General features: G+C 55.1%; 2 protein-coding genes across 5 annotated transcripts in view; one reads left to right on the top strand and one right to left on the bottom strand.

The window, feature by feature from the left end:
* The window catches only part of SZT2 (SZT2 subunit of KICSTOR complex), a 56,235-nt gene extending 48,096 nt beyond the window's left edge, over window positions 1-8,139 (top strand). For all 4 annotated transcript variants that reach the window (XM_064147774.1, XM_064147773.1, XM_064147775.1 and 1 more), the window contains 7 exons: window positions 2,057-2,270; window positions 2,561-2,744; window positions 3,041-3,163; window positions 3,402-3,903; window positions 4,190-4,306; window positions 4,683-4,751; window positions 7,410-8,139. In XM_064147774.1, the coding sequence (XP_064003844.1) occupies window positions 2,057-2,270; window positions 2,561-2,744; window positions 3,041-3,163; window positions 3,402-3,903; window positions 4,190-4,306; window positions 4,683-4,751; window positions 7,410-7,553 (1,353 nt within the window). In that variant the 3' untranslated portion in view covers window positions 7,554-8,139. The remainder of the gene's footprint in view (window positions 1-2,056; window positions 2,271-2,560; window positions 2,745-3,040; window positions 3,164-3,401; window positions 3,904-4,189; window positions 4,307-4,682; window positions 4,752-7,409) is intronic.
* Window positions 8,140-8,768: 629 nt separating this feature from the next.
* On the bottom strand, window positions 8,769-11,719 carry HYI (hydroxypyruvate isomerase (putative)). Its single transcript, XM_064147778.1, has 8 exons — window positions 11,487-11,719; window positions 11,295-11,406; window positions 10,140-10,254; window positions 9,920-9,998; window positions 9,687-9,736; window positions 9,433-9,502; window positions 9,106-9,240; window positions 8,769-8,899 (listed from the first exon to the last, which is right to left on the bottom strand). The coding sequence occupies exons 1-8, from the start codon at window positions 11,680-11,682 to the stop codon at window positions 8,811-8,813; spliced, it is 846 nt and encodes a 281-aa protein (XP_064003848.1). The 5' UTR covers window positions 11,683-11,719; the 3' UTR covers window positions 8,769-8,810.
* Between the last annotated feature and the right edge of the window lie 9,342 nt (window positions 11,720-21,061).

Genomic DNA, 21,061 nt, shown 5'->3' with positions numbered 1-21,061 from the left:
CTTGGGAAGCGAAATAGAGCAGACTAAGGAGGAACAGGAGCAATTCTTGTGAAGAAGAATGCTTCAGGGAGAGTCAGTGGATGGAAAGCCAACTCTCTCCTTCCCTTGAAGCATGCAGGAAGCAGAAAGAGAGCAGAGGTCTGTGAACCTGGTTGCCTGTGCTTTGCTGTTGAAGATCACTTTCTGCTCCATGACCTCTGGCTCTTGATAACTCTGTACCTTGCTCTACAACAACATGGGCTTGCCTGCTCCCTTCTTTTTTGATGAGTCAGGGTGTCTCCTGCCTGTCCCCAGGGCACTGGGTAGCTGCCTAGAGGCTGGCCAATCCCAGCCTATCTGATGCAGGTATGGCCATACTGTCCTTTCTAAGCTTGGTCTGTAGCAAGGCTGCATCTCATATATGCCAAGAGTCACCCTCCTAAGGTCAGAGTCTGCCAGGACCTCACCAGAGGGTTTGCTGAACCTTTACTGGGAAGCTCATGACTGAACAGGACAGAGTTCTCAGACTGCAGCTGGCATTGCAGGGAGTATCCAGGCTTTCTCTGTCTGATTTGGGAAAAGGCTTTGGGTTTGCAGTGGGTGGGGATGGTTCTGGGAGGAGTGGTCAAGAGGCATGGGGCTTGCTACAGGGGCCTGGCCAGCCCTCCCACTTGCTAAGACTAGCCCAGAGCTCCCCAGGTTGAGACAATTGAGCTTCTATGCCCCATCACTCCCCTTGTCCCATCCTGGGCCTGTGCAGGGTGGGCTGGGTACAGAAACAGGGCTGGGCAGTGCCTTGTCTTTCTTCCCACGGGCTCTTCATCTCTCTCCATCAGGGCACTCTTACAACCAGAGCTGGCAGTGAGAGCCAGCCCCATCTCTGAGTCTGCAGTGCATCCTCCCCCACAGGGCTGAGCTTTCCACTAACTGTGCTTCCATCCTCTCTGCACTCAGCACTTGGCCATGGGAGCTGCCTTTTGCCTCTTTTGCCAGGGCCTTCCATAGCAGTACATACCACAGTGGGCAGCTCAGCCTGGGAGGAGGATGGTGTAGGCCCCAGATGCTGGCACAGGGCAGTGCCTTGTGTTTATTGCTCTTTGCTCTACCTTTCCTAGGGCAGAGCCTATAGGCTTCTCTCTGGACTCGTCCTGGCTGTGCAGGTTGTCCTCTGACTCATGACAGTGGCAGTGGAGGCTGTACAGACCATAAGGGCAGCCTGTTATCCTGCCAGTACCTCATGCCTACTGATCCCTGCTGGTTTTCTTTGCTTGCCCCTTTTCTTAAGCCTAGGGATTATGGTGTGGGTCAGCTGCTCAAAAGTGTCAAAGAACTAAAGACTCTGGCACGAGGGCAAGGCTGAACCAATTTGTTTGCTGACACAGCAGCTGTAGTTGTGCTGGGAGCATGGCTGGGGGTGAGTGTGTGAAGGCTAGAATTGGCATGCTGCACAGAGGGACAGCTGTGTGCCTCTCTGGACACAGCTATGACACACCAGCCACTGCTGCATCTGGCTTCACAGCATCCGGCCTGGGTCCCTGTTTATTGAGCACAGGGCACTAGCAACTCTGCCCATCTCTCTGTTCAGCCATTCCCCACATATCTCTGTGCTGCCTCCTGCTCTCAAGAGATATTCAAGGAGTTAAGCTTTGCCTGTAGATCCAGAAGTTGCTGGGGCTCCAAACCCAGTAGGTCCTGTACCTGCTTGGAGACTAGGCAGTGCAGAGAAATACTCAGCTGAAAGGCAGCTGTGTCCTCTTCACAGTCATGTGGGTGGCTTTCAGCTCAAGCGAGGGATGAACTTCATGTCAAATGGAAGGCAGTGCCAATCAGCCTGTTCTGCTACTGGAGACGAGGAGTGGGGTCAAGCATGGGAACAGCCACCAAGCTGGATTCCTTGAAGCCAGACCTGTAGTACTGCTATTTGCACTGTGCCCACAGCTGCTTGGCTGCATCCTGCTCTCATGTCTTGGCAGGGATGGCTGCACTGGCTCTGCCATGCCTTACTGTCAGCAGGGCTCTTCAGGATGGTGTGAAATTCCTAGTAATGTTCCTGCCTTGACTCTGTGTCCCTCTGCAGCTCTCCATGCTCTTCACAGAGGAGTGTGACAAGGTGCGGGACCTCATGCACGTGCATTCATTCAGCTACGACTTCCACTTGCGTATAGTCCACCAGTATCTGCTGGGTTCCCACATGACTCTGCGCCAAGGCTACCATCTCACCAGCTTCCTGGAGGATTTCATTGCCCACCACACCGACATCCCCAAATTTGGCCGCAACCACATTTTCCAAGGTGTGTAGCTCAACATGTGAGCGGTGTGGGGTTGATTGGCAGCCCATAATTTGGTAAAAGGCTGCTAAGTGCTTCACAAATAAATCTGACCTTTGGAGTGTCCAAGGAGGTGAGAGAGAGAGGGTTACATGAGGGGGTACAGCCCCAAGGGAAGTCCTTCTTACCCTGTTGTGGAAAGGAGGTGGGTTGCTCTAGAGCCCTGTCCCTGAGTAGTTTGTGGGACATTGCTTTACCTAGGTGAGAGACACTGAGTGTCTCCTGTGATAGCAGTGTGTGTCCTCTTCCACTAGGCATGCTGGCCCTGCCCACTAACATGATCACTGCACACCAGCTGTACAATTACATTGCTGACCATGCCAACACCTACCATATGAAACCCCTACGCATGGCCCGGCCAGCTACAAGCAGTGACAGCAAGAAGGGGACACCAGGCACAGAGCAGAATGAATATGCACTGGTCTCTATTTGGAACAGGTAAGTGCATTTACTGCAAGTTCCAGGAGCTGCTGAAGTTTGGTGGGTACCCCCTAGTCCTGGGGCCACTGCCCCAGGGTGCCAACAAAGCTGACTGTTGTACAGAGCACCAGGCAGCAGTTCTGCTCAGCTTTTCTGAGACGGCCAGCAGGGCAGTCGTGCACCTGTGCACATGCATGTGACATTTCTCACAGGGAAGAGCCCTGCTGCATCAGATGCCCAGTAGTTCTGCTGTGACCAAGAGCTCTGGGGGAACAAAGTAAAGTACCCTTCTTATTGCTGTGGTTTTCCTCCAGCTCGGGCTCCTACAAGGACTCTGAAGGTCTGCGTCATCATGATGACTTCGATGTGTCCCTCCTGGTATGTCACAGCGCAGCACCGTTTGAGGAGCAGAGTGAGGCAGAGAGACGCATGCTCCGGTGAGCACTGGGGGCCCTGAGACATTGCACCAAAGCTTCCCGGCTGGGGAGGAGGGCTCTGGGAGGGACCGACTCTTTCTGCAACGTCACAGGCAGGTTCGGTGGTGGCTGAGGAGGGTCGTTGCAGAAAACTGGGCAGTGTGGTATCTCCTTGTCTGGACAGAGACCGTGATTCATTTGCGGCCAGCTGAGAAGGGAGCAGCCCTTCCCCAGGTCACAGGTGTCTCCTTGCTCTCAGCTTGCGATTCTATGTCATCATGACCAGCCAGCGAGAGCTGTTTCCCCGGCTCACGGCCGACATGCGGCGCTTCAAGAAGCTGCCGCGGCTGCAGCGCAAAGTGCTGGAGCCTGCGGTGGGCCACGCAGCCTGGGAGGCAGCGGAGCCAGAGACCAGCGTGGGGCAGCAACAGCCAGCAGAGCGGGAGCTGTGGCAGGACGTGGAGGACAGCAGCGAGTTCTACGCAGGGGGCACGCAAGTCAAACTTGGGCCAGGGCTCTTCTACACCTCGCCACTCTTCCCCTTGCTAGCTTCTGAGGTGGCATCAGCCCAGAAGCAGCTCAGCAGCATGGTGCAGCTGGCCAAGTGCCACTGCCGCAGGGACAACCTCTGGAAGCGCCTCTTCCTTCTGGAACCTCTGGCATCTGACAAGCTGAAGCTGGGCAAGCTCTCGCTGGTGGAGCTGGAGGAGCTGCTTGATGCTGTGCATGGGAAATCCATTGCTGATGTTGACCCCCAGCTGGTGAGCAGCAGGGATGGAGTCATGGTGCATAGCAGCTGCTGCTCTGCTCTGGGTTGGAGAGGGGTATTGGGAGAAGGGCCTACAGGGCCCTTCCTGCTTGGTGGGAAGATGGAGGCAAGGGATAGGTGAGGCTGCATGGACCTGTCTACAAAAAATGAATAGCCCTAAGTCAGCCTCAGCAGGCCGTGAGAGATGTGTCTGATTTGGGATCTGAGGGCTGTTGTAGTGTGATGGTTGCTGGTGCCATGGCTAGAGGAAGGCTGAAATCTCTTTCCCATACCTACAGGGATGCTTCCTCACCATGACAGTTTCCTGGTACCAGAGCCTCATCAAAGTGCTGCTGAGCCGCTTTCCCCAGAGCTGTCGGCACTTCCACAATGCTGAAACTGGCACCCAGTATCTGGTAAGACACAGCCCTTCAGCCCACCTGCCCAGGGCCCCTGCCTTCTGTGGCTTCTCACGATGTGTGCCTGGCACATGCTGTCAGGACAACATCATGACATTGCCTTCCACTCTGCTACTAGTGTAGCAAGAGTGTGTGCCTCTGATACCACAGTGTCTGTTGGTCTGCTCCCAGACAGGCAGGACACTGCACTCCCAGAGCCTCATGCCATGGCCCCATTGTTTGGCAATGTCCCTTCTGAGTCAGGCAGACTTGCACCTTGATGGTTCTATCACAGCATTTGTCCTGTACAGCATGTCCCTGGGTGGGTGTTTGTATCCTTGTCCTGGGGTTTGCAGTGTCTGCTTTCCAACCTGTGCTGTGGCTTTCTTGGCAGGTTGTGCTCAACCAGAAGTTCACAGATTGCTTTGTTCTTGTGTTTCTCGATTCCCATTCAGGAAAGACGGTAAGAACTTGGGAACGTAGGTACAGCTATGTTGGCTTAGGCCAGAGATCTGTCTAGGTGCATCCAGCAGTGGCCAAGAGCAGGTGCACAGGGGGAGAATGAGAGTAGGTCAGGAAGTTTGTAACACCTTTTCTAAATATTGCCTGAACATCTGACAGCCTGTGGCTCAGGCCCATCCTGAGCTAGAAATGACCTTTGTTCCTATTTAATAGCCCTCTGCAGCTTTATTTGCTTTGGTTAATTTCTCACATAGAATCATAGGATCATAGAATCAGCCAGGTTGGAAGAGACCTCCAAGATCATCCAGTCCAACCTATCCCCCAGCCCTATCCAGTCAACTAGACCATGGCATTAAGTGCCTCGGCCAGGCTTTTCTTGAACACCTTCAGGGACGGTGACTCCTTGGTTTCCCCTGACTTGCAGCTTCACAAGGCAATTACAGTCTAAATGAAGAGCTGCCTTGGCTTGTTGTTGAATCTCTTCCTGCTCTTTTCATGTGATGCCACTTTGCACTGGAAAGCAGTGAGCAGACAATCTATTTTTCCTTCACAGTGCTGCTTTTGGATCTTGTTCTCAACTCATATATTCGGTCCTAAGTCAGATTGCACTGGATCTGGCTGGGAGGGGACACCAGTGTTCTGAGCTGCTCTTACTTGAGCAGAAAGGAAGGGGAGCTACGATGTGAAGGTCCCAGCAAAACTGCGTGGGCCTTGGCCTTCACTGGACTTGAGGGCAAAGATACTCTTTCAGCTGTGCTTCCAGACACAGAATGTGTCACAGGGATCACAGCTCCACGTAGGGGCAAGGGATCTACAAGATGCTTCATGCCACGGTGAGGCTTTTGCAGAGACTGCAGCATAACTGATCTCTTTGTAAATAAATCACATACCACCTTAAAAGCAGGCAGGAGAGTCCGAAGAGGTGGTGCCTGCTGGAAGGCTGCTCAGTGCCTCCTGCCATGTGAAGGTGAAGAGTCCTTCACACTTTGTGCTGGAGCTTTTGTTGTGGCCAGTTCTATCCTCTCCATGCCAGTGGTAGCTCAGAGCTGAAGCTGCTCCCCACTGTGCCTGTACCGACTTCCTCCCTGGTCCCTTAGAATCATCTCCACGTGTGAAGGTGGAATTTTTGCTAACTCCCTATTGCAGTGTTAATCAAGCTGAGCTTGTAAGCCTCTCATCCCTTCCTCAATGGTGTCATTGTCATTCAAAGCCCCTCAGGGCTCAGGTCAGCCTTTGTAAATACAGGTATCTGGGATTGCACCTGGAATTCTGAGGAATCTCAGCAGAGTCTTCTGCAATTGCACTAAGACTTTTTAGTCCATGACAGGTGCTTCTGGTACAATCTAGGGTGCTATTTGCTTTTTCATGGTCATGTCTCACTGGTCAGTGTCACCTTGTGGTCATCGATATGATGCACCTAGACCTTCCATCTCATCTCCCAGTGATCTGTCTTAGAACAGAAATTCTTTTGTTTCTCACCTTGTATTTTGTGCTTAACATTCATCCCACTCCTGTGGCCTCTCAAAAGTCTCTGGGGCTTTTTTTTTTTGCATTATCCCAATCCTCTTTTGTATTAGTGCCTCAAATTTTATCAGCATACTCCTCAGCTTTGTGCTAGGCTCACTGAAGTAATAGGCAACGTGAGTCCCAAAACCTGTCCTGTAGGAACTCCATTTGTAACCTCTCTCCTGCCTGCTACTTTCCCCTTTCAGCACTACCATCTTCTCCTTGCAGGTTTTGCGTTAATTCATATCTTTTCAGCTTACTAAATTTCCCATGTGGCACTAGAACAAATCCTTCCTGAAGCTCAGATAAGATATACCATGATTCCTTTGTCTAGAAATATTACCTTATCAAAGAGAACTCGAGCGTTACCTCATCACTTTGGTAACACCAAGCTGCATTTTCCTTGGGGTTCTTTCTCTCTGAGCCTGCTGTAAAGCCTTACACACTGCTGGAGTTAGGCTCACAAATCATTTTTTCTTCCCTCTTACGTGATGGTGGTGCATTTGGTGTTTTGCACTTACCTGTCCTTGTGGCTTTGAGTTTGTTAGGGGATCCTGGCTACTAGATGTGCTGCATTTCAGCTCTGGATATTGTGTGTCTTGCCTCCATGATACTGAGTGCATTGAGCTACTCGCTTTTTTCCTGCTGCTCTGGCAGAACCCTGTTCTCTGCTCCCCTCTGCCCTTGCCCTGCATTGTCAGTACAGTCACTAATGAGAATGGAGCAGCCAGCATTTATTTTTAGGATTGCAGTTATTACATTTAATCTCCTCCCCTTCCCCCTTTGTTGCACTCCTACTCTTTGCCTTAGAAGAAGAAATTTCCCTCTAATTTTCCTGGAAGCCCCTTTTACTGTGGAGGCAGCAGGATGCCCTCCTCTCCTGAGGCTGCTGCTGGGGTTGGTGTAACTGCAGGTGCATGGGGGCTGCGACAACGAATGGGCAAGTCCTTGCACCTAATTTCCACCAGGAAAATTGTGAGGAAGCTCAAATATGCTCTGTCACAGGAGGAGGTGCTGCCATTGGTACTTTGGAACTTCTCACTTCTCTCAGTAACTGCTTTACATTACCAATTAAGTGTCCACACACTTGGAGTAGACACTGTGCAGGGTTTGTATGAATCCTGTCCCCTGACCCACTCCTCCTTCTCAACAGAGCCTCACCGTGGTTTTCCGGGAGCCGTTCCCAGTGCAGCCCCAGAACAGTGAGAGTCCTCTGCCACAGCTTGTGTCCACGTACCACCACCTGGAGTCAGTTATCAACACTGCCTGCTTCAACCTCTGGACAGGCCTGCTCTAGCACTGGCACCGATCTCCTGGAGCAACCCGTGTTCTGGACCTCTCTGAGTGCCATGGATGACAACAGGAAAGAACAGGCCTCTGGGAGGAACATGTGCTACAGCACTGGATGAAGTGCTGCTAGCAGCATGTGTGGAAGGAGCCTGGGGAGATGCATCTCCAGCTGACTGGCTGGTGTGGCTCCTGCTGTGCCGTTTTCAGTGGGGGCTCGATACTGAATAACCTTGAATCCAGCCACCAGGCAGGAACTTGGCTACTGTGGCTTGCCTGAAGCAGACCAACGCTCAGGGACATGGCTTTGGCATCTGCAGGTGAGTTCTGTCTGCCAGGAAGGCACAGAGGAGTACACACAGCATGTCTTCTGCACAGGGCAGCACTGCACAGCGCTCTGGCTTTGGGCAGAAAGACTTATGGACTGCAGGGCTCTGGGCCAATGAGGCAGTAAGGCTGCCCACTTCTGGCCCTTTGCTTTCATCAGGAGAGCACCAAATGGGACAGGAAGGGTGAACTGGACCAGGGGAACATTTTATGGAGGTGTACATTAAAGCCATTGATGTATCTGTGAAATAAATGGAACTGGATCCCCACTCATGTGCCATAGGTAAGGCTGTGGAAAGCCTCCCTTAAGGGCTGCAAAGGAGACCCTGGCTGCAGGGCTGACTGGGTTTGTGCCAGAGTCTCATCAGAGGCTCTGGAGCTGGAGCAGGAGCAGCAGCAGCAAGGCAGGAAGCCTCCACCAGCCTGTTGCTTTGGCTTGGGCAGCTTTCAAGAAGGGTGCTTACTTCAGTTTCCCCACCTGCTGCAGGGTCAGTGCTGGATAGTAGAAGCAACCTCAAGAACTGCAGCACTTAAAATCTTAGAGCCCTCTTTTCACAACTGCAGACACCAGCTGGAGCCAGAGTGGGAAAACTTGTGCTCTTCCCCAGGAGTGAATGCTGCCCTCAGGAGGAGAGACTAGAATTCTCCCTGGGCACCCCTGCAGACTGGAAGTGAATGTTCTCCTGTGTACTTGAAGTCACCTGCAGTGATGCCCACGCTGTCCTCAAATATGACATACTGCAGATGCTACTTGAGTAGATGAGGATCCAGCTACTTGGGTTGGCCTAGTAGGGCCTGGGGAAGGGAAATGCAACACAGATGCTCCTAACTTCACTATAGGAATCATCCCACCTACCACCACCACTACATCGTCATAGAGAAGACAGACATGCTCCTGTTAAGTCATTGCTTTGACTTTTATTCCAGTTGTTCCCTTGTTTTATTCTGTTGCCTTGCTGGTCCCACCATGCTGCATCCCTCGGCTCTCCCAGTATGAGCGCAGCCAGCCCAGACCTTCCAGAGTGTCTCCTGCAGTGACAGACAAGGTCTCCTGCTCTCAGCCTAGGCAAGCTTGAGCAGCTTCTGCTCTGAACAGGGCTCTTATCCCTAGGTGGGGACTCAGATGCCCACTATGTGACAGTTCACAGGACCTCCCTGTCTTTGCACAGTACCCAGCCAGCTGTGCCATGCTTAGACCTGCCAGTGGGGCTCAGACCACCTCTAGGCCCACTCACCTTTTGGAGCATACTCACACCCCACGTAACCAGTATAGCTGAGGGACTCCAGGAGCTTGAAGATATAGGGGAAATTCAACTCCCCTGGGCTATCAGGCTCATGCCGCCCTGGCACCTGTGCAATCTGGATGTGACCTAGGAAGTGAATGGGAGATGCTCTGCCCAATGCAGTTCTGCCTGCAGCCTTCTCTAGACATGAGACAAAATGACCCAAAGCAGCCCCGTGCACCCAGCCAGTCCCAGCAGAGCATGTGACCAGAAGGCCCCATCTCAAAGACTCGCCTGCTTCATGGCTACGGAAGAGCCAGTTTGTGTGCAGGGCCTTACCAGTGAGTGGGAAGTATGTTTCCAGGTTGTGTGACAAATTCCCATCCATGATCTGGCAGTGAAAGAGGTCCTGTGGGAGAGGCAGGAGATGGATGGTGCTGCTGTTCATCAGTGAGCAGTCGAAGATGACAGTGTTATGTTCCCTGTCCCTCCACATGTCCTCAGGAGGGTGTAACAAGCCTGCAGTCCCTGAGACTCCTGTGTGGGCTGTGCAAGGTTTTCTGATGTACAGTGGACCTTCAGTGCTAACTCACCAGCTGCAGCTTCAGGTTGGGCCGTCCCACCTTCTCCAGGATGGCAGCAGCTAAGGGTGCAAGAAAGGAGATCATTACTCCTAGGCTAGAGTCTTCATGGTGAAGCCTTGAGAATGCCTTCATCAACTGCTCACCCTGCATCTCCCTGCAGGTATGACAGCTTCCTGCCTTTCACAGTTTGGAGACCCTTCTCCTCCCCTGAAAGAAACACGGGGGAGACAAGTCTGCCTTACCTTGGTGTGGGGTGTTCAGGTAGTAGCGAGGGTCAGTGATGCGGTTGTTAATAGGCTCCACCAGTCCAATCATGTCTTCCTGTAAGGAAAGGTCACTCTGCAGAGCACCCTCTCGCAGCTGCAGCTGCGTGCTTCTTCCCCAGGCTGGGCTGGCAGCAGAGTCTCCATGCTGGGTACTCAAAGTGCTGCACCCATAGAGCAGGACCCTTTTCCCGCTTACCTGAGCCAGGAGGTCAGCAGCATATCTGAGATTCTCAATGAAGGTGGTTTCCATCTTGCCTGCCACTGCTGCCCGGTCTGCACCCAGGGGAACCCTCCCAGCCATCAAGTGAATCCTACAGACAGATCAGCCACGGTTAACAGCTCTGGTCTCCAAGCAGCCGCTCAGCTTTAATACACTTTCATCTGCTGATGGGAAGTGGGGCCAGGCTCAGGGATCAGACACAGGAGATAAAAGACCCATCTCCCATGCAGGAGGCAACAGAGGCAGCAGGGAGCTGCAGGGAAACACACACCCCCCCATCTCACCTCAGCATGCTGAGGGATGGCTTTGAACCTTTTACCTGACAAACTGCAGACCTGGTTCTTCCCTGCTGCCTCCAGTTCTTTCACCCCAAAGCTGGAGCTTTTCTAGGGTGGTGAACTACGGGTACCTGAGGTCAGTATGATGGGCAGCAGGAGTGCTTGCCTCTGCTTGCTAGCTTAGAGCAGAGAGGGAATGCTGGGCTTGAGGGTCAGGCAAAGAGCAAAGCTCTTCAGCAACCGTTTGGGGAAGGTGTGCAGTGGAAACAAAAAACAATTCCACCTGCCCGTTACCAGCGACTGCAAATGGTTCTGAGCAGCTATTGGCCTGCCTGGCCTGTGCCCTCCACAGGACTTTGGACCGCACCTCTAAGGGAAGGAATGGTGCAAAGTAAACGGAACAAAAGGGCCATGTGGAAGGGGTTGTGCCAGGCTAATTGCGCCTTTCACAGTGTCTCTGCTGTGCTGTCATCGGCGTGGCTTTCAATACAGGTACTGTTGTGGTGTCCTGGGGAAACAACTGGTGTAACTGGGGAGGAAAAGGGGAGGTGATCATGGGCACGGTAATGTGGCGGTGCAGATGAGAAGCCTCCAAAGTGAAAGGCAGGTAGGGTAGGGTCAGACTAGTGCCTGGCAGCTTTGGGTCAGTTGCGAGAGAGCACAAAACGGCCGTGGAGTCAGCATCGAGCTGGCTCCTGCCCAACACTGCCAAGAAGGGAGACGTCGCCCGGTGATGGAGCGGACTGTAGGAAGGGCGGTGCAAGGGGCGAGCTACGATCGGAAAAGCCCGAGTAGGAGAGCTGTGGAACGGCGCTCTGGTGCCGCTGGGGCCAGGAACCGGCCTCGCACCTACCTGGGGCAGCCCACCTCCTTGGCGTACTGCACCGCCGCGGCCAGGCTCTGCCGAAAGGCAGGCTGCCGCCCGGGCACGGCCGCCAGCCCCATTTCGCCGGCCTCCTGGTCCCCTAGGAGAAAGCGACAGGGTCAGCGGCACTGGGGCACCCCTGCGCCTCCCACCCATGCACCCCGGGGAGCGCGGCGGTACCGGGGGGCATGTTGAGGAGGACGATCTGCACCTCCGCCCTCTCCGCCGCGGCTCGCAGCACCTGGGCCGGGCACCCCGCCGGCCAGGCCGCCTCCACTGCCCGGAACCCGGCGGCCGCCGCAGCCTCCAGCCGGGCCGGCAGCGCCGGGAGCTCAGGGAACAGCCACGAGAGGTTGGCGGAGAAGCGCAGCGACATGGCGGCCTGCGAGCCGGGACCGGGCGGGGCCGTGCAGAGCCGGGGTGGGGCCGAGGCCAGGGGTGGTGCCCGGGCGGCCCGGCCGCCGGGAGCTGTCGGAGCCGTGCCCGCCGCAGGCGGTACCGATACGGCCGTGGAGCCGCTGGGAAGGCACTCAACGTGGGCAGTGCAGGGGGGCGGCCCATCCCCAGAAGCTCACGGATCTAAAGTCCGTGGCACTGTCCTGCGAGCGCGTAACGCCGTGATGGCCCCGGCCCCCGCCTGCGGCCGTGCCGGTGCCTGGTGCTACGGGGCAGCGTGGAGCAGCAGCGCCGCGCCCCTGCAGGCAGAGCCGGCCCCATGCTGCTTGCAGCACTGTAAGGGCTGTTGTGCCGGGAGGGGCCGTGGCGAGGGGCGGCTGGCACCCTCCCAGGGAAAGGTGTTTGTGCCAGGTGTTGGCCTGACGCGCACAGCGCCGTGTTAATTGGTTTCCTGGGGAGCTCGTCTCTAACAGTGTCTCCTTGTGCGAGAAACGCTCCTCTTTTGTCCCACGCTCTGCATATTTTACCATAAAATGCTCATCTCCAGTTTCTCAGAGCTGTGGCTCCCACTCAGGGGAGTGTGGTGGCAGTGACTGATCGCGCGTTCCCGGTTCTTCCCCCTAGTGCTTTCCGCACCTCCAGGCAGAGCTCGCAACCCCCCGGTACTGAGCCTGTGCCTGGGGTTCTCACCTGCCTGCCCACCCCTGGGAAGCCCTCCACAGCTCCCAGCCCTGCAGCACAGAGCTCAACAGCAGCGCTATCTCCGTAGAGTCCAGCCACAGACAGAGGTTTTCGGTGGGAAGCTAGGGCAGGTCCCACCAAGAGGAGGGCAGTGGCAGATTCCACCAAGAGGAGAGCAACTATCCATTAAAGAGTCTCAACTCAATTAAAGCAACTGATTAATCATTGAAAAGAAGCTTGATTCAACTTCCTTTTAATAAGCTGTTCTCAGAGACAGACAGCTGTGTGTGGGGTGGCCCATGTTCCCAGCACACACATCCCCAGTGAGTGCACATGTCTCTAGCTGATATCCCAGTGCATGTCCCTAGCAAAGGTGTCCCCAGCACACAGACTGCTCCCTGCCCACAGCTGCCATGCCAAGGGACCACTGGACCTTTCACGTGTCCTTCTGGAGCCTCACTCCATGGAGAATGGGGGTTGCCACCCTCTTCAGTATTGCTCAGGAGGTGCCTGAATGCAGTGGGCTCAATACTGGCTGGTGGGTGATTTGAAGGGCGGAAGAGCAACGCAGACACTACGAGCCACAGAACAAGGGGTGGCACCTGCTTGGTCTGGGGTTGCGACCTTGCCAAGTCCTTGCACCTTTGTGCTGGAAAGGCTCTTACTGAAGCCATGCACTGCTCCGGCGTGGCAGTCTTGACCACATCCCCAGCTGGAGGCAGGGGCAAAGTCCAGGAAGCAGCAGGTGGGAGCACAATAGCTTTACTGAGGGGATCAGCAAATAACACACAGCTGAGCCCCAGCATGCAGGTGACCTGAACTGGGAAACAGGAATGCAGGGAGCCCTCGCAGCAAACCTGCCGTGCTGACAGCAAGCAAAGCTGCTGTGCTCTGTGCTGAAGCATAAATGGCGTCTTTATATCTCCAGTAATATATCGCATTGATTTTCTCTTGTTATAACTGCAGTTCCTGCATTGCAGGCCGGTGTTTTGTCACTTTACCTTGACAGTGCACAGTGGATTTACTCCCTGCCACACCACTTGCAGCTCTGGAGCTGTGTGTCACGCTGGCATCTGCTGTTTGAAGGAGATGGCATGAGCATGGCGTCAGACAAGCACCCCTATACCCCCAGGGCAGTAAGCAGGACACCAAACAGGATGCTGCTGAAGGAGGGCAGCTTGGTGCTGAGCATCCCTGCCATTGCCAAGGAGTTTTACTGACCGAAGCAAACATAGCTTCTGCATGTTTTATTAGTGTACTGACATTTTGGCACAGACCCAACTGTGGCCTCTGAGGGCTGGGGTAGTGGGGCAGCAGGTGGTACTCGGCCCCAGCACAATGCCTTTTGACCCCTTCGCACCCAGAGAGGATGGTATGAGGAAGACCATCTTCCAGTGCCAGCACACTGTGACACATACAGTGGCAGCCAAACCAGCTCCCCTCCAGAGCTCACTGCAGTGGGGGCATCAGTCCTCAGAGTACGTCATAAATCCTCCAGCTCACTGTGCTGCAGGGAAGGGATTATCTTTCTCCTTCTTTATGAAACATGTTTTAATTTAAATTGACATTTCTGTATTTTAACTGCCTCCCCCTGTCTGCCCAGCATCTTGTCTGGCACCCTGGGGGACGGGAGGGCTGAAGTGCTTCAAGTTGAGGTGTCTGGATGTCATCATTTCACCAGAGCTGGTCTCATCTCTTCCTCCTGGACACCCCCAGACCCATCCTGCTCCCTCTGCACCTTGCAGCTCTGTGAGGCAATCCAGGATTGGGGCTGGGAGGGGTTCCCCAGGCATCTCTTCACCGCTGGACTTTCTTCTCTGCTCTAAAGCATCTCAGTATTTTACAACCATACGGTTATAGAAGGTGTCCCTGCTGTTGCAGAAGCATTGGAGATAGGTGACCTTTAAGGCCTCTTCTAACCCAATCCATTCTACAATTCTTTGATTCTATGTGTGAGTTTTGACTTTTATAGGTGGGTATTTATGTGTAGAAAAAGGCTAGGCAAAACAAGCCACATGTGACCCAGCATCTCCTGGAGGCAGCTGCAAGAGCTTTTCTTGTATTAAATCTCACGATTTTTCACCAAAGATGGTCTTCCCCAAACCATCTCCTCTGGGTGCGAAGGGGCCAAAAGCTGAAAGGCCTCTCCAGCAAGACCCAGCACCAGCCTAGCCCCTCCTCCCTACCTGTGTCACTGAGGTCAGCGTGTCTCCTCAATGGCCATGTCCCTGCTGATGTCACCCCCAGTCCCTCCAAGACATTCCTCCCAGTTCCCCTGCGCTGGGGCAGGCTTTGGTGAGTGGTGTGACCTGGCCAGCTGCACATGTATCCCCAGCTCTCCCACTTGCCAAGAATCCCACTTGAATTTCTTGGACCTTCTGTTTCCATGGCTCTGGGCATCACTGGGAGTTTGGCTTGGGGACCTGGCCACAAAAGGACACATCAGCTGCCAATGTCCATTTGGGATTCTTTGGACATGTCCTTCTCTTGTATGGTCTATTCATACTATGCAGAGTTAGTTTGCTAATTAGCATCTTGCTACTGCTGAGCTGCCTGCTGTACTGCCATCCAAGTCTGCTGAGCCCTTTGCTGTCACCTCTGCTGTTCAGCATGTTTACCCCTCCTGAAAAAAAGAACCTGCCTGGATTGAAAGTGGCTAATGATGGAGTGCAGCAAGGCTGTGCCATAGGCTTGCCCTGTTCCTGTGGGCCCCAAGTGAGTGGGAATGTGATATAAATCCCATCAGAGCCAGGATGAGGAGGTGAAGCCCCAAGAGCCCTGCATCCCTGCAGCTCCCAGCATGGGCAGGATCTCAGTTGGCCAGACAGGATTTTTTCACTTATCCAAGATTTCACAGAAAATTAATGGGGAGGCCAGAATCTCCTCCAGCTCTTGGAGGAGGCTGGGGCAGGCAGTGCCTGAGCCCGCTGAGCTGGCAGATGTTGTTTAACATTCCCAGCAGTAATTAATAGACGGCTTCATCATTCTTGTGTGATTCAAGCATGTTGTCCCTCTTCTCTCCAAATACAGAGCAGAAATATTTGTTAAACGTGGCTGACGTTTTTGCCTGATCATTAGTGCTTGAGCAGCTCCAGCAGCTGTGGGATTTATCGCCTTGCCAAAATTTCTTTTGGCCTCACACTGCCATCGCCAGCTCCTCCTGGCGAGAAGCTCCCTTTATCACTTTCCCTCTGATTTATGTCCTGCCAGTTGCAACCTTTCCTTTACACCACGCTTATGGATTCCCCCCTTTTCCATTAATTCTGCTGCAGCAGGATGGACTTTACCAAACCATCTCCCTGCCCAGAGGTAGCCAGTGAAGCTCAGCCCTGCAAGCCTCTGCAAGGATTGCTCCCATCTCCTCGTACTTGTGATAGGATGTAGTGGAAGGGTGCCCCTGGAAATCCAGGCCACCCAGTGCCCAGATAGACTGGCAAGGCTGTCCAGAGCAGTGACACATGTGAGGACACTGCCCAGGCTGAGCTGGATGTGGGAATGGCAAGTGGTGGCTCATGGAGCAGGGCAGAGCTGGCTTGAGGGAGGTAGGAGCCTTTTAGCCAGCATCATCACTCCAGGGAATGACTGAAGAGATGGAATTATTAGGAGCCTCTGACTCATCATCACTGTCAAACAAAAGCAAGTGGGGTCTCCGAAAGTGCCCCACTCATGACAATAATATGGCACAGTGTCAGTCCCATGCCCAGGGTGGCAATAAGAAGGGGACACCGGGAACAGGCGCTCAGCAGGACCCCAGTGGCCACTCTTAGCAGAAACGTGGTCCCCAGAAAAGGAAAGGAATGCTTCCACTGCCACTTGCTCGACTGAGCTGGGCTGCCAAGATGTTAGGTGCTCAGCCCTCCTCTGTCTGGAGAAGCACGGATCCCATGCAGTCTGGCCTCTCCAGGGCTCAGCCTGGCCCTGTCTCAGATCCTTTCCCAAGCCCTACGGGGCTGAGAGACCAGCCCCAGCTCTGCTGTCCCTCTCACACTCCAGCCCCATGCCGCATGCCATGGGCTGCAGGAGCTGGCCTGCATGGCACTCCTCCCAAGCACAGCCCTCTGCAGCCCGGTCACTCTGTTAAGCCATTTCTTAATTAATCAGGCTGATTGTAATGTGTTTTTAGGGCATTAAAATTCAATTGTGGAATTCTCCGCTGGCTGGGCTCGCAATGAATACAGAAGTTTGCCTAATTAGAGCTGACAGGCAGCCGGCGGGAGAATCAGACAAACGGCCCCGCCAGGGCTGCCTGCCTCACGCCCCTCGCCCGGCCCCCAGCATCCGCGTCCCTGCCGCTGCGGGGACTGGCACCGGCAACCGCTGCCCTGAGCAGAGGGAGGGCAGCGCTGGCCGGCCATGGTGTCTCTGGGGACAGCCCAGCCATGCAGCCGTGCCAACTAGCTGGCCGGGTACGAGCCAAGAGCAGCGGAGATGTTTCCTTATCGGCAGCATCAGGTCTTCACTGTCATTACCACAGCAATTATCATCTCATTTGGAGTCTTTACTGCCATAATCTGTCTCTTGCACTGATTTATTCCGCGGGCCTCTTCCCCAGCTAGGCAGGAGGGAAAGAGCCATCAATAAGAGGGCAACTAGCTCTGTCTCCTGGGAAAGCCTTTCCCTGGGCGGAGCGGAACAGAAGTGCCTCTTGGCCAGAGCATTCTCTCGGCAAGAGTAAGGCTCTCCGATGGCAGCATGTGGCCAGGGCCAAACTGAAACCTGCCACCTCCCCAGAATGGTTTGGACTCAGCTACCCAAAGCCTTGTCTGTGTGTGTTTTATCAGCTGATGTTGACATCAGCAGATATGGGGCTGAACCGGCCACTCACTCAGATGCTCACTCTGTCGGGATGGGACAGAGGGATGTCGAAGCTGCAGCTTCCTTGTCTTCTGCCTGTCTACAGACCAAACTGTGGCTTGGTGCTGTTTTTTCTCCATCTGCTGCATCTGGTACCTCCTGTGACTCTGGTAGTCACCAAGAGTTTCACTGAGACTTTGCTCACCTGTGTTTGCTGACTGCCAACTCACACTAGCTGCTCCCAGACTTCACACTTCTGTGGGCTCTGTGCAGCTCTTGCCTTCCTTTTCATATCCCTTCACAAATGGGACATCTGGAGCTGGCATCCCCAGGGGCAGTGACAGCTGCTGGGCAGTTTCCCAGACACCATAAGCTGCCCCAGAGAAGAGACAGAATGATGGGCTAGGGATGATGGGACAGTGCCAGGTGACTGCCAGTCCTGAATGGGCTCACTCCATGGCCAGAGTTGCCGGGGAGGTGCTGTGTGCAGTTGCTGAGGCACCCTGGACCATGGGCATCACTTCTGCCTGGCTCTGGCACATGAGATACTGTGGCTGTGCCAGTAAAGCCCTGCTCCCCTCTATGTCCCCCTGTGCCTCTCTGCCATTCTCTCCAACCCTGCCAGGAGTGAGCAGTGCTGGGCCAGGTACAGGGCAGGCTGGGGACCATGCTGTGGAGCTTGGAGCTGGTACATCCCCTGGGAAGGGCCCAGCAGTGACAGGTGACACAGGGAGAGGCCAGCACTGCTGCCCCACTCTCTGCAGGCACCACTGCCTTTAGCATCACTCTGGGGCAGGTCGTGAACTCACAAGCAGCCAGCCCAGCTCCCCACGTGCTGGTGGCAGCAGTCGCACCCACTGCATGTATGCAGCAGGATGCTATCCCTGCAGAACCTGCAGGAGGGATTCCCTGCATTCACAGCCTCGTTCACATCCTGAGCAGGGTAAACCCAGAACTGCAGGAGCCCTGGTGCCCAGCCTTGCTCCACCCTCATGTCTGTGGCCAGATGCCTGAAGCAAATATGAGGTTAGTGGGACAAGACGAAGCCACCAGGTCCAGGCACAAGCAGGCAGCCACTGGCCAAGCCCATATGCCACAGCTGAACCTAACTTCAGGGCACACCAGGTTGGGGCAGGCAGGGTGACAACAATGTCACAGGTACTCCTAGCTCCATCCCAGTCTGTCAACATGGCTCCTGTCCCAGCTCTGCACCCACCACAACTCAACCTGCCTAATGGAATCCATTTATATGCAAAATCCCTTGAAAAAAAGCAGTAATTAATGAAGTCCCTTTCATTACCATTATGCAAATGCGATTAATTTCAGCTGTTATGAATATGCAAATATTACAATTATGATCTAATTGCCAATGTGTGTAGGGGAGCAGGCAGAATATCAAGTCTTAGTCCAGGCCCCAAGAGCTTTCGGGTGCAGAGCTGCCCCAGGACGGCACAGGCAGGAGCGCGAGCCAGGGAAGTTATGCCTAGCTGGGAGGGCTCTTACCTGCTTGTGTGGGCTCAGCAGGAGTGTGTGTGTGAGACCAGGTGTCAGAGGCATGCCTTGGCCACTGCCTGCCTGTGCTATGTGTCCTCCATAGGCCACTTCTACCTGCCCCCAGTGCTCTGAGACAGGCTTCCCACTGCGCTGCAACCCCTAACCTCTGTGCCCAGTAAGCCTGCGGAAGGGTCTGGGGCTAGGGCTCCCCAAAAACACTGTCCATCGATCTCCAGCCTAGTTCAGCTGGACATCCCTGGGCTGCATTGAGGAGGGGGAGGAAGGAGGAGGTGGAGAGAAAGGTTACCAGGCAACATGGTGCTGCAGCACTAGAGGCCAAGGAGGTAAATGGCAGCAGGAGTCAGAGACCTGCCCTGACCCTGCGTCCTCCTGGCCCAGACAATGGTAGCCACGTGCTACCTGTGGGATGCCACTGCTGTTAGCAACCCCCAGATGTGTGTCACTGGCCCCACTCCAGTATCAGCATGGAACCACGGTCACACTCGCCACAAGGGGTCCTGTCCTCTGAGCCAGCTGTGCTCCCCAGCCTCCTATCAGCTGTCCTTGGGAGGAGTGTTCAGCATCCCTCACTGTCAGGGACGCTCTGGGCTCACGGCGGGGCTGTGGGCAACAGGCAGCACAGGAGCTCTGACAAGAGACATGCCCCGGTGCAGAGTGAACCTGCAGCAGGCAGGCTGAGCTGTGGCGATTTCCTGTGTCCCTGCATGGGACCATGGGCATGCACTATCTGGAGTCATAGGGGTGCACTGTTTGGGGTTATTGAGATGCTCTGTGTGGAGCTATGGGGATGCCTCTCGTGGGGACACGGGAATGCTCTGCGCGGGGCCAGGAGGACACTGGCAGGCAGGCTGCAGGCCGGCGCTGGGCTGCGCAGCTGGCAGCCAGCAGGCTGTGCTCCTGCATCCCACAGCACGCAGATGTCACCAAGGAAAGGCCAGCAGCAAGACATGGCCATCCCCATGCCAGCTCCGGAGCCGGGGGCAGCTGCCGGCAGGAGGATGCTCTCTGGCCCGCACCACTGCGCTGAACCCTCACGCTCCGGCGCGCAGCCCCTGCTCGGGCTGGTGGCAGCCGGGGCTGTGCACAGGGCAAGCGCAGCAGCTGGTCCCAGCTGTGCCCACAGTTGGCAAAAGCACCTTCCCCGGGGGCAGAGCATCCTACATAAGTCCTAGCGCTTCCCAGCCCTGTCCTGCCTTCCCTGCCAGGGTGACAGCTCCATTCCTTCCCCCACAACGACCCCGCATACCCGCGCAGAGCAGAGTGGGGGGCCCTGTCTGGCCCCAGGTGCAGGCTTCGTGCAGGGGGCTGTTCTGCTGCAGAAGAGAGGTCCAGGGAGGCTCTCTTGCCTTGGGTTCCTCAGTACCAAAAGGTCCAATCCTGCCAGCTCTACCCCTCTGCTCCTGACTTTGGAGCTCCTGTCCTTGCCCTTGCAGGGGGAGCCCAGGCTGCTATCTCATGGGAGGAGTCGAGCAGGGTGGTTGTCATGCCTCTGAGGAGCCTGGTGCCCGCCTATAGCCCCAGCAGCTTGGCAAGGTCAGTGACCCTCCGTGGGAGCTGGGGAACGTTTCTTCATCCACAAGCGTAACCCAGTTCATAGTGGCAGGGACTAGCTAGAATCCACACCTCCCTCCTGTGCCCCTGACACAAGATCCTGCCATTGCTCATGCTAATTCGAGCATCGTGTGCTTTACCTGGGGACTTCTCACACCGAGGGAGGAGGAATGAGCAAGCCAGCAGGCAGTGGGGTGCCCAGTGGCTGGCACAGGTCGTGGGGTGATCAGTGGCACAGCCTCCATGCCTGCACCCAGCAGCCTGGGCAGCCCCTCCAACTTATCTCTAGCCCCTATATTAATCAGCCTCTTCCTATGGGGCTCAGCTAGGAGGAGGAGGAGGAGGTGGAGAGGCTTCTCAGAGCTGCTGCTCTGTTTCCACGGCAATGAGACGTCATGGCTGTTCATCCCGCCAGGGTCATCCCTCTGTGCTGGAGCCCCAGAAGAAGGGGCTGGTGAGCAGCCGTGGACCCTAGTCATCCTAGCTACCTACCCTATCGGGTCCTGCTGAGCACCCACAGCCTCGTCCCTCCCGGGCCAACCCTGTTCCATGCAGGTCAGTGCGAGTCAGGCACCGCTTGGGGATGCAGGGAGTTTCACACAAGCTGTTCCCTGTCACTCACCATCAGTGCCAGGGATGGAGCAGGATGTTCAGTTCTCCAGCACAGCTGTCACCACATGTCTTGCAGATGCCGGTGGAGTGCCAGACCCAGGGTGACCTCAAAGGGTTGCAAACCAAGAGAAACACCAGTGCATGTCGTTTCTCCCCATCTTTCCAGGGCAGCCTGAACACCCATGGAGTGCTGTCACCACTATTTC

The sequence above is a fragment of the Pogoniulus pusillus genome, chromosome 8, assembly GCF_015220805.1.
Source record: "Pogoniulus pusillus isolate bPogPus1 chromosome 8, bPogPus1.pri, whole genome shotgun sequence".
NCBI classification, from domain to species: domain Eukaryota; kingdom Metazoa; phylum Chordata; class Aves; order Piciformes; family Lybiidae; genus Pogoniulus; species Pogoniulus pusillus.
Note: the sequence above shows the minus strand (reverse complement) of the source record. Positions and strands in the feature narration are given on the sequence as shown.

What these genes read in the sequence shown, in the direction of transcription:
- HYI (XM_064147778.1), bottom strand. Translation starts at nt 11,682, where the DNA reads ATGTCGCTGCGCTTCTCCGCCAACCTCTCGTGGCTGTTCCCTGAGCTC. An exon ending in CCTGAACACCCCACACCAAG is followed by an intron (nt 9,737 to 9,919) that starts GTAAGGCAGACT and finishes TTGCACCCTTAG; the next exon opens with CTGCTGCCATCCTGGAGAAG. An exon ending in GTGTGAGTATGCTCCAAAAG is followed by an intron (nt 8,900 to 9,105) that starts GTGAGTGGGCCT and finishes CTGTCACTGCAG; the next exon opens with GAGACACTCTGGAAGGTCTG.